The sequence below is a fragment of the Chelonia mydas genome, chromosome 2 (assembly GCF_015237465.2).
Source record: "Chelonia mydas isolate rCheMyd1 chromosome 2, rCheMyd1.pri.v2, whole genome shotgun sequence".
Classification (NCBI taxonomy): domain Eukaryota; kingdom Metazoa; phylum Chordata; order Testudines; family Cheloniidae; genus Chelonia; species Chelonia mydas.
In genome coordinates, this window is record NC_057850.1 from 251,645,325 (window position 1) to 251,657,983 (window position 12,659).

The window sequence follows — 12,659 nt, forward strand, 5'->3', positions numbered from 1 at the left end:
GGGTAAAACTGATGGACTTTCTACCTGATGACAGGTATACATTAGCATATTATGTCAACAGTCCCATAAAGTGGTCACATATGTACAATCTGGAATCACCTTGTGTGCCACACGTATGAATGGTGATAAATTTGCTGTGTGACTGAAGTTATATGGAAGAAAGAGAAAGTATGAGAACATATGGGGTTAACCAATGGACAGTGGCCCACCCTAATCTCAAAGGCATTGAGCCCAGTTTGGGTAGCCTGCTCCAAGATGGTCAAGAGGATTGGATACCTTTTGAAATACTGTTTTGGGTGAACAGAGATACCCTTTGAAGCACCATTTAATAAGAGGCAGCATGGAACCCAAGCCAACAGGATGGGAGCAGTAGCAGCCCTCAGAATGAGAGCTGACTTGAGGACTGAGCTGAGCAGCAGGCCAGATCAAGTCCCCAGATCAGAGAGGCCTTGTGTTCACATGAGGTCAGGGTTGACTGAACTTGCAGGTGAAGCACAGATGGGATTTCTGCTGAGAGCCAGACATTTAGGGAGCTGGCCATTTATAGCTGGGTTTTGTGTACCTCCAATATAATTTGGGAGATAAGTGCCATTAAAGGTGGCCATAAGGGTTAACGTTTTAATTTCTTAGAGCCAGAAATGGGATTGCAGCTCTAGATGGGGACTTCAAGATTTTTTTTAATGGAACCTCTAGCGAACAGCTAAACCTGCCTCCCCTTTCTACTGCTAATGACATCTGGCACAAGGGTTACACATCACTGTATGGCCATCCAGAGTCATGGTATTTCCCAGCCTTTTCAAGATACAGTGCCAGTCCTAAGAGATGAAGCATCTGTGGAAATATCTGGGTAACAACTGAAGTCACAGGCTGTGATACTCCTCTCCAAACAGGTAATCAATCTCTCAACTACCCCCACTGAATTACAATAAAAATAAGTCATGGACATCAAGTCTTCACATATAAACATTGCCAAAATGTACCATTTGTGACTAAGGGACCAGCTCATTCTGGACACACATGTACAGTACCATGTGTATAGCACACAAGGTTTTGTGAACCCTGTATCTTGATAATCCCTGCTTAGGCCATCTACTGTGGCATGGGTAATATCATCATCCCCAGATGCTTCATCTCCTCCAGGCCCACAGGAACCTAATTAAGTCACATGAAACCACATGATCTCCTCCCCCAGAAACAAGACCTCTGGCAGGGCTGTAACTAGGGAGGGGCGAGCAGGGCAGGCACCCAGGGCACAAAGCTGGGGGCAGTGTCAGTTGAACAGAGGGTGCTCAGCCCACCTGCAGGATTGGGCCCAGCAGCATCAGCCAGAGTGTTCAGAGTGCCCCCCGCCCCCCAATACTGGAAAAATTCCATGAACTCCATCTTAGGTCCCTAGCTTCCATTTTAAAATAAGTAAGTGTCGTTTCACATTTGAAAAATTGAAGGCTGTATACTAATTGGAAGTTGTGGAGCACATGATTGCTACAAGTAGAACAAAGTACGGCCACGAAGTATCTCTGGGCTTAGCATACCCAGTTGAAAGTTAAAATGGTAAACAACTAAAGGTTGCTGTAGACCAAAAGGCTACTTCAGGTCCCATAGCTGAAAATATGGGTCACTAAAGGCTACAGAGTAGAAGCTAAAGGTTACTGGAGGTTATTAAAACTACTGGGCACACACAGAGCAAAAATAGGCTAAAAATAAAACGTGAGACTAAAGGGTCAGATCTGGAGCATGCTCAGTAACGGTCTCGCTGCTGATAGAACAGTGTATCAGGCAGTCAAATGAGATAGTTGAGAGAGAGATCGGACAGCTGACTGAGCAGGCAGAAGAGCTGCTGGAAGGATCGAGAGCGAGAGACGACCTTCAGGGGTTCTGAGGAGAGAGTGACGGTTTAGAACCCCGAGGAGAACACTGCTGAAGAGAGCACCCACCGCAGCCGCCGCGTCACCAGCAGCTGTAGCCGCCACAGCGCCATAACAGCACCAGCTCCACCCATAACATCTACGGCAGCGAGACAAATAACGAACGGAGGAAGTAAGCTTGCTATTAAATTACACTATATAGTGCAGCATAGTCTAGTAGTAGTAGTATTATATGTGTGTGTGAATGAAAGTTTATTCATTGCAATTTTCCTATATGAACCTTAAAGTACAAAGTAAGCACTGCTGTCTGAGAGCTGTTACAAACTGGCCACCTATAGAGGATTGTATCTATGTAGTATCATTTGAACTGTGCATCATTGCAGTTCAGATTGCCCAAACTTGCAATATGGAATTATGTCTGATATTTACATTTAGATTATATATAGTGTAGTAGAAATTATTTAGTTATATTAATAAAAAGAGTATTGCAGGGAGTGCCTTGGGGAGCATCTCATGGCAGCCAGGCTCCACAGGCAGGGGTCCGACTTCAGGAAGTGTCCACTGAGCAACTTTGGGCAGGGGCAAGAGTGCGTCAGGGACACAGCTTTGAGCTGTACTGCCCACCCTGCCTGGGGAGCACCCAGACAGGTATTGAGGGGGGTCTGGCCATTGGGGGGACAATCCCAGGGGGGTAGGGTGACGGGGAGCATTCCCTGGGTGGGGGATTGGGTGCCCACACCAGATGTGAGGGTGCCCCACATCAGGCAGGACTCCCCATCTTTGCAGGCAGGCTTCACAGCCGCACTCTCCGGGTGCTCAGCCCAGCCGCGCTGCCAGTAGCAGCACAGAAATCAAGGTGGCAATACACCATGCTATATGCCACCCTTGCAGTAAATTAATTAACGTTAACAATTAATGTTTTGACTTATTTTGCTAATTTAAAATGACCGTGGTAGACCTTTGCCAATGTTGAAATGAAAGGTACTGTGCTGATTTGAATAAAACCTCGTTTTTTAAAATCGATGTACAGGTAGTATATATATTGTGTGGATGTGGCCCACATAACACAGTAAGCTGCGTATGTGGCCCACAATAGTAAATAGGTTGAGAACTATTGCCTCATAACAACTAGTGGCAGCCCCTCCGGCTCAGCCCCCAACACCACATTGCATCTCTCTGGAGGAAGGCAGCCACAGAAATACTGATCCAGTTTGGGAGCTTTTCCAGAAGGTGGTAGAGAAGCTGGAGATAATGATGTTTTGTCTCTGAGAAGTTGGCAGCTAAAAATCGTAACAAGACACCATGCCCGATGGACCCACTCTTTTAAACAGCCCCAAGCTATTAGTGTTTCAGCTCTGCATCAGGTCCACTTAGTGAAGCACGAAGAGCTGCAACCTCCTGATTATGATCATAGAAATAAAGCGTTTTCTTCCACTGAGCTCCAGGAAAGAAACATCAATAAAGCTAACAAAGGAGAAGTCTACTACTCTCTCAATCAGGAGATGGGGAAGGCAGGGGCCAAGGGAGAAGGAAATGGCTACTAGACAGACTCCTGGAGGACAAGGTCTACTCCCATCTTCTCCTCTGGTTTCTGCAGGCTCCTCCCCAGCATATCAGCTTTGCAAATGCCCATGTTCAGGATTATAGGACCTACTTCAAAAGCAGTACGGAGTCAGGTAGTGATAGACAATTACATCAGCAAGCAGGTGGGTGGCTCACTATGCTCTCCTGTATGCAGAGGCACTAAGTATCTGGGACCGCTGTATTTGTCACGATGGTTAGCCTGTGGCCCTATATTTGATTTGGCAGGGGAAAACTATGTACTTGCAGATCATTTCAGGAGAAACAGCACTCAGATGCATAAATGGTCCTTAAAGGACAAGCTGGTTCAGACCAACTCCTGCAGCTGGGGTCAACCAGTTGTGGACCTGTTCACAATGAGGTCCAACAAGAAGCGTTGCCTCTTCTGTTCCAGAGTGGGCAGTGTTAGTATCCCTATCAGACCCTTCCTTTCTTTCTGCACTTCGGAAGAGTTTTGATACATGCTTTTCCATTGATCCACAAGGCAGTAAGAAAGATACAACAGGACAGGGTAAGGATGATTCTTCTTTGAGTGCTTACTCATTCATTCCACATTAGGTGTGTGCATGCCACATGCACCATTACTGGAGATTTTTCCCTCAGTGGTATCTGCTGGGATGGCAATAGTGCCCTCCGGAGCCGCACGCTCATGCACCAGTATAAGGGACACCAATGGCCATGCACCCTCTCAGTTTCTTCTTACTGCCCGTGATGGATGCTGTAAAAGGTTGGAATTGGAAAAGGTTCAGAAAAGGGCTACAAAAATTGTTAAGGGTATGGAACGGCTTCCATTTGAGGAGCGATTAATAAAAGTGGGACTTTTCAGCTTGGAAAAGAAACGACTAAGGGGGGGGATATGATAGGGGTCTATAAAATCATGACTGGTATGAAGAAAGTAAATAAGGAAGTGTTATTTACTCCTTCTCATAACAAAAACTAGGGGTCACCAAATGAAATTAATAGACAGCAGGTTTAAAACAAACAAAAGGACGTACAGTATTCTTTTCACACAATGCAGAGTCAACCTGTGGAATTCCTTGCTGGAGGAGGATGTGAAGGCCAAGATTATAACGGGGTTCAAAACAGAACTAGATAAGTTCATGGAGGGCAGGTCCATCAATGGCTATTAGCCAGGATGGGCAGGGATGGTGTCCCTAGCCTGTTTGCCAGAAGCTGGGAATGGGCGACAGAGGACGGATCACTTGATGATTACCTGTTCTGTTCATTCCCACTGGGGCACCTGGTGTTGGCCAAGTGTCAGAAGACAGGATACTGGGCTAGATGGATCTTTGGTCTGACACAGTATGGCTGTTCTTATGACCCCTCTTGCTTCAGCAAGTCTTCCCCGTGGTTTTTGGACTCTAATTCTTTGTTGTTGTTTTAAGCATAGTTTTTAGTGTATATAGATATTGTAGTTAGAGCAGTATAAAGTCATTGTCTTTATGAAATTTTAGTCTGTACCAACTTCGCTAGTGCTTTTTTATGTAGCCTTTTGTAAAACTAGGCAAATATCTAGATGAGTTGATGAACCCCTTGGAAGACCTCTGCGTACCCCCAGAGGTGCACGTATCTCTGGTTGAGAACCACTGATCTAGAGTATCCATCTGTTTAGGGAAGGGGCCCTCTGTACATAGTCAATTATAATGTGCAGCACATCAAGTAAAGATACCTTAACAGAAAAGTGAAATGGAAGTTATTTTTTGGCTTGCATGAGACAGCAAAATGTGGCATGCCAACCTTGATTTCATTGTGATACTCTGAAATTCATCTTAATGCATGTTTTGTTATGCATTTTTTCTACAATGAACTATGAAAAAATGTTGTATTTGACTCCCTTAAACTCATCTCAGAATTTGTAATAGAAAATGTATAACAGCCTAAATATAGTGTTCATGTTTTACTAAGATCTTACAAGGGTATTTCCACTGCTGAATGCTCCCACCTCAACAGAAGCTGCCAAGGTAGAAAAATTCAGCTTTCATATTATCTTACTAGTTGCTGGTGTTTGAAAAGTGAATCATTTGCTGCTACAATATGATTACAAACAATCTCTCTACTCTGTATTTGGCACTGGTGGGACTGCTGCCACACTACTATGAATAGTTCTGGTGCCCACAATTCGAGAAGGATGTTGAGAAATTGGAGAGGGTTCAGAGAAGAGGCGTGAGAATGATCAAAGGATTAGAAAATATGCCACATAAGAGACTCAGTTATCCATCTATTTAGTTTAAAAAGAGAAGCTAAGAGGGTAATTTGATTACAGTCTAAGTATCTACATGGGGAACAAAAATTTGATACTGGGCCCTTCAGTCAAGCACAGTTATTCCAATGGCTGGAAATGAAGCTAGATACATTCAGCCTGCAAGTAAGCCATAGATTTTTGCCAATAATGGTAATTAACCATTGGAACAATTTACCAAGAACCATGGGGGATTACCCATCACTGACAATTATTAAATCAAGATTGAATGTTTTTTTCTAAAATATAGACTGTAAGAATTATTTTGGGGAAGACTTATGGCCTATTTTATACAAAAGATCAGACTACATTAACACAGTCATGCCTTCTGGCCTTGGTATCTATGATATTGTTCCTTTAGGATGCCTCCAAGAACTTTAATAGCTTCATATTGTCATACGTAGTAAGCTTACCTCTAAACTCTAATGCCAATGTTGACATTTAAATGTGGATCTAGAAAAGTGCTCACTAAAATGAACAGGCAAATTTTCATTAAATATGTTAGTAAATAATTTAGAAAATCGTGGGTAAACTGAGATTTGAGTAAAAAGAAAAGGAGTACTTGTGGCACCTTAGAGACTAACCAATTTATTTGAGCATAAGCTTTCGTGAGCTACAGCTCGATGAAGTGAGCTGTAGCTCACGAAAGCTTATGCTCAAATAAATTGGTTAGTCTCTAAGGTGCCACAAGTACTCCTTTTTGTGTATACAGACTAACACAGCTGTTACTCTGAAACCTGAGATTTGAGTATTATGATCCCAAGTTGAGAACGGTTTTCTTGGAATCTCTGATGTTTACAATATATTGAACTTTAATAGAAATATTATGCACACTAGTTGCATGCTGAGTGTTAACACAAGAGCTCTTTTCAGCTGCATGAAAAATCTACTTTCTGACAGAGGGGAGGAGTTCTCTGGCCATCTCTGATGACACACAGTCTCCATGGCAACAAATCCATGACAACGCAACAGAGGAGGGTACTGCAGGCTGCAATTTGAGCTGTCTGCTTCAGGAATGCAGTGGTTAATGGCTGAACGGAAGAGCTAGGAAGTCAGCAAATTTTAATGACCAATTTTGATCAAGTAAAGAACACCCCTGTATGTTTTGGAATAAAATGGATAACTCTTTTGTGGAAGAAGTGGCTGCATCTTTGGTTAGAGAATTTCTCAGCAGAAAGGTAATTTTGTCTCATTTTGCTTCAGTCAATGCATGTGAGAGACCCTAGCAAAACAACACATGAACACACACACACCCCGCCAATGAAAGAGATTAAGGGATGCTTGGAGAGGGGAGGGAAGGGGAGAGGAAAGACTTTTTCCAGTTTTTGGGTGGTTGTATTTACATTGTAACAAGCTATTAGAATAAAAACAGTAGACTACATTTCCCATAAGGCATTTCTTTAACAGTAACACTTCTGAATACGGAAGTTGGGTTTTACCTAGCTTAAGAAACATGACTTTGGAAATAAAAATCTGTTTTGTTGAAAATGCCCCCATCGACACTTTAAAAAGGTTATGGAATATTTCTGGGGGCTACTGGGAAGTGTCCATTCTGATACTGTCTAAATATTAGGTGTTCCAAACCTAATAGAGATCAAGCAGTCAGAATGGATGTGGGGAGCAGGGGAATACAGAGAAACAGTACAATCATGAATTATGCATAGGGGACTGATTTCATGGTTGTAAAAAAATCCCATTCTAAATGTATTTAATTTTCAAACATTCATGCAGCTCCCTCTGGAAAGTTTCAGATATTAAAGGGAAAACTGAAATCCTGATAAGGGTTAATTGAAAAACTAGTTTTTCTGGAAGCCCCATTTAAAAAAGCTACTCCATGTAAGGCGTTATCGTCCACTCTAAATAATGTTCTTGCTGCTCATACCAAACTTAGGATCAGAAATAAAAAAAACACATTTTCAGAATCATAGAATGATAGGACTGGAGGGGACCTCGAGAGGTCATCTACTCCAGTCTCCAGCACTCGTGGCAGGACTATTATCCATCCCTGACAGGTGTTTGTCTAACCTGCTTTTAAAAATCTCCAATGATGGATATTCCACAACCTCCCTAGGCAATTTATTCCAGTGCTTAACCACCCTATCAGTTAGGAAGTTTTTCCTAATGTCCAACCTAAACCTCCCTTGCTGCAATTTAAGCCCATTGCTTCTCGTCTTAACTTCAGTGGTTAAGAAGAACATTTTTTTCCCCTCCTCCTTGTAACAACCTTTTATGTACTTGACAACTGTTATCATGTCTCCTCTCAGCCTTCTCAGAGTTAAGGCCCTAGTTGGTAGGGATTATAGAAAGCCCCACATTCATACATCTCTGTACTATCCACTCTTCACCTCATAATATTCTCCATCTGCACCCCAGCCTATTAGAGCTATAATTTTAGTATATGGTTTGAGATAGTTAGGATTCCAGGATCCAGATGCTGTTCCCATCCATGGGAATTAGTTTAAAACAAGTTTTAATTCTCTATTTGTCTTATGCTACCAACTCTTTGTTTCAAAGTACAGCAGAAGTTATCTGCCAGGATGACATTGTACCAAGATGTTCCAGTAAAAATATTGCATTGCTTTTTATTTTAGACATGTACATAGAACACATAGCGAACCACTATCAAAATTATCAGTTTAAACTGAACAGCGGGATGATGGCAGAATGGGCAAATACAAGACTTGCTTCAAGGTCCTTCATATCCAAAACCTAGCACTTGTGCCAGATTCAGCTCCTGGAATTTATTCTGCCATTAAGCAAGGGACACACTACAATTGAAAAGAGGCTGCTTTTATTTCATTTCTGCCATAGTGCTTTTTGTGTGTTCATGTGACTTTCTATGGAGCTATTTCATAGCTCAGAAGCATGGTGTCTGCAGCAGAGAATCATTCACTAGCAGTTTTGCCACACATCTTTGTGACTGAAGCCAGCCACCTTAACTCCTTAAAGCAGTCTCTCACCGTAACTATCAAGTAGGAATCTCATGTCTCATGAGAGCAAAGTAATTTGTTTTGCTGGATTTTAGCTTCAACCTTCCCATTCGTGGGTTCTTGCCCACGAAAGCTTATGCCCAAATAAATGTGTTAGTCTCTAAGGTGCCACAAGGACTCCTGGTTGTTTTTGCTAATACAGATTACCATGGCTACCACTCTGAAGCCTTCCCATTGTTTAAACTAAAATTGGGATTCTTCTCCAAACCTAGCATTTCAGGGCAACTTTGTATGGAGTCTTTCTAAAGTAGAGATTTTATAAGATATTCAGGTGTAGATCTAATATTTGAATCTTGTCCTGGGACTGCTCTTAATCATTTTTGTGTAATCTTTCAACTCAACCTGATTCATAAGTTCACTAAGTAGTTTAGAAAGAGACTTCATATAACTAAAAGTCGTGCTTTGGTTCTCTTAACTGGAGAAAACCACAAGAGTACTGTAGAAGTATACATTTTGAAATTTTGGATTGGTTTTTAGCCTGCTTTAAGGTCTCTTCAGATCAAGCCCAACATTTTATGTTAGACAAAAGATAATACATTACAAAGCAGATTCAAGTTATTATTTATTAATGGTCAAATACTTTCTGAAAATACCCAACAGCTTGTGCAACACAGGAGGAATACGAGGCCTTCCAGACAGCCATTATCAGATGTCATGCGTGCCTGATTGACCTTTGAACATACAATACATCTCTGTTTTCTACAAATATAACGAGACCTGATCAGTGGAAGTGTTTAGACTATAAAAACATAAGCTACTGTTTCAGATACATGTTATAAACTCACAGCATCCTCTTAAAGATTTTCAGCTGCTGCCTAATTATTCTGGGAATTTATATTCACAACAGGCCCAGTTTTCACTGGTAATATTGGCCGCCCCATCAGATATTAATGAGATTCTGAAGTTCAGCACCTATGAAAAAGTCAAGCCACTGGTGTACATATTTCATAACCAAGCTTTATTATTTTTTATATATTGTGAGCATATAGATTTTATTCCTGACGTACAAGTACTGTAAAAATGTTTTAAGCATCACCTTGGATAATGTAACCATTGTGTTTGCAGTCTTCCCTTGATTAATTATAAAAGAAGTTTAGATAATATAGCAATAGTTAAATTATCTAAGACAATAATAGGAAGCTTAAGCACTACTGCTGTATGTGCTGTAGCAATTATAGCAAGCTTCAAATTAGGTATGACCTATTGAATAAAGATGTTGTAAACTTTAAAGTTGTACAGTTTCCTGCGGTATGTCTAAAATTGACATTTCTTCCCTTGAGGGTTTAAAAAAGACAAGTGCCATTATGGACAGAGAATTTCCACGTACTGCACTTAGCATCAACAATAGAAATGAACTGCGAAATGTTTTGCATCTACAATCTTTGTACAAACAAAACAAGGTAAGGGAATTTTCACTTTTGTACTTAAGTGCCAGAAGTTAGCATCACCAACAGTTATACGTTATTACATGTTAAAAGCAATCTTAAAAAAACTGGTCAGACAAGAATCATCATTATGGGGTTACTTTAAAGTACAAAGAGCTGTTAGCTGGACTTACTACGTGTCATTTCCCATTACTGGTTGTAAAGAATAGACCTGATCTACATTTTGACTTTAAGGAGGGGCTGAGGTAATGAGGTTGTGTAAGTTGCATAGCACAAGGTTAAGGGCTGGAGATGGAACACTAACTCTTATTATAACTTCAGTCTACATAAACGTTATTTAGAGTAGGGAGCAGTTAATTTTCCATCAGAGATTATTCACTTTTAGTGTACCCATTTTCCAAATGAAGTTTTTTGTACACCAGAATCTAACCCAGACAGAATGGATAGTAAGCGTCATCTTGAGTGAGAATTGAACAAGAATGCAACATTGCCTGGTTTTACAGGCACTGTTATCAGATGATGCTTTCAAAACTTTTTGTAAAACTAAGCCTTTACCACTTATGGGCATTGTAGACGATACATTTTTATTTATTTTTTGGTAAGAGTAGGTGTGTTAGCACGGCTGTCCTAACTATATTTCAGTTCAGGTAATTTTACCTACCCAAGTTTCTCCTGCATTTTTATGGGTATATCATGTTCAGCTACTTCACTTGTCCCAAAATACTGTATTGTGCTTCTGTATGTGGTAGCCTTGTTCAACTACAGATGTTGCTGGAAACATTAAATGGTACACATGTAAATTTGTTTAGGATACTTTCGAACAATATATACTATGTAAAATGAGTGGCAATTATCCTGGTATAACCATAGTTATGTTAGGTTTGGTTTTGCTTTTAATGCTCAGCTTTGTACGGTTACACAGTGTAGTTTTTTACTGGTTTCGAAGGACATATGTTTTGTTCAGTACCTTTTCCTTGTTACGTTTACACAGAAGTGGTTGATACCCAATATTTCTGACTTTCTTTTAAAACCAACATTTGAGAAATGTAGTTCAACATGCATGATTGCATTTACTTATATCTAATTGGATAGCTAATGCTAGCTGCAGAACTAAAGATTTTTTTTGCAAGAAAAACAGAACAGAAATCAGAAGTTTGAGTTATTATTGCATGTATAATATTCTAGTTAGTTCAATCCATTATGGTCAGTTTCCCAAGGAGTAGTTTCTTACTGGAATAAACATATCACTTTAGTAATTTCTTTGGATATTGTATTAAGAAATATTTTTAAATATGAAGCCAAGAAAAAAGGACTGGAGAAAGAATGTTTTGTTTCACTGTCTACCTATTCTGTTTTAATCTTCTGACTCTTTAAGAATCTTTAAGGTGTAAAATAAACTGGATCTCTGACTACTCAACATTCCTTAATATTTTCCTGAATCATACCATTTATGAACTAACATGACTTTATATCTGCAAAACCCCTCAGTGCATCCTAAAAGACCATGAGCCGGTTTAAATTGCTGCACTGTAAAACTAAAATGTTTCTCAATCTTCTGTTTTAACTAAAGTTAACTGGAGACTTTCAGTAGTTGTAAAGCAACGTATTCCCTCCTCCCCCTCTCCAGGCAAAGGAGAATCCACTGAAAACAATTCTTGAAGTTATCACCAATTATTTTCTTGAACATTTTGGGACCACCAGATGCATCACAAGTCCTGTAGCTTCAGTTCCACAAGCTAAGAGCTCACAGTCTAGGTGTATAGAAACATCACTAGTTAATGACTACTCAGATGAAGACATGCATGGCAGAACAACTGTGTCTGATGCAAGTAAAACTGAAGTTTACAGGTATAGTTCCATTTTACTTTATGTAAGTATGTATGCAGTCTAATTCCTACATTCAAAATTACAAACATAAAGAGGTTTCAGTTTTTACGTTCAGTTTTGTCACCTTTTCCTAGGTGCCTTTAACTTGCCACACTATTAAATGGGGTACTATGATCAATATAGGTGAATATATTCTAAATTGAGACCATCCTCTTAATTATGTGCTCCTTGAGATTTGTCTTAGGGTGCCCTCTGCTATCATACTTGGTGTTTGACAGTCTCTCTAGCCTACATCTTCATTCTGCTGTACAAGGGGTTCTGAGCTATTATAGCAGATGTTTGAGAAAGTTCAGGTATGAATGCATGCCTTTAAATGAGTGGTGGGCAACCTGCAGCCAGTCCATCAAGGTAATTTGATAGCACGCCGTGAGACATTTTGCTGACATTGACTGTCTGCAGGTACGCCCCCCCCCAACTCCCAGTGACCACGGTTTGCCGTTCTGAGCCACTGGGAGCTGCCGGGGGCTGTGCCTGCAGCTCCCAGTGGCTGCGGTTTGCCGTTCCTGGCCACTGGGAGCTACGGGGGGCCGTGCCTGCGGACAGTCAAAGTCAGCAAAATGTCTCATGGCCCGCAATTAGATTACCCCGATGGGCCACAGGTTGCCCACCACTGCTTTTAGTGATAAATCTCTAGGTAATAAATTCTCTTTTCTGTAACTAGAGTACATAGGATCAGAACCATAAAAAAAGGCATGATAGTATTTGTTTCATC

At 40.7% G+C, this 12,659-nt stretch overlaps 1 protein-coding gene across 1 annotated transcript in view; it reads left to right on the top strand.

The window, feature by feature from the left end:
• Nucleotides 1–1,157: 1,157 nt before the first annotated feature.
• MINDY4 (MINDY lysine 48 deubiquitinase 4) overlaps nucleotides 1,158–12,659 on the top strand; it is a 95,089-nt gene continuing 83,587 nt past the window's right edge. Inside the window, exons 1-4 of the mRNA XM_027828862.3 lie at nucleotides 1,158–2,037; nucleotides 6,559–6,863; nucleotides 9,956–10,075; nucleotides 11,688–11,908. Of these exons, the coding sequence (XP_027684663.2) occupies nucleotides 6,786–6,863; nucleotides 9,956–10,075; nucleotides 11,688–11,908 (419 nt within the window). The 5' untranslated portion in view covers nucleotides 1,158–2,037; nucleotides 6,559–6,785. The remainder of the gene's footprint in view (nucleotides 2,038–6,558; nucleotides 6,864–9,955; nucleotides 10,076–11,687; nucleotides 11,909–12,659) is intronic.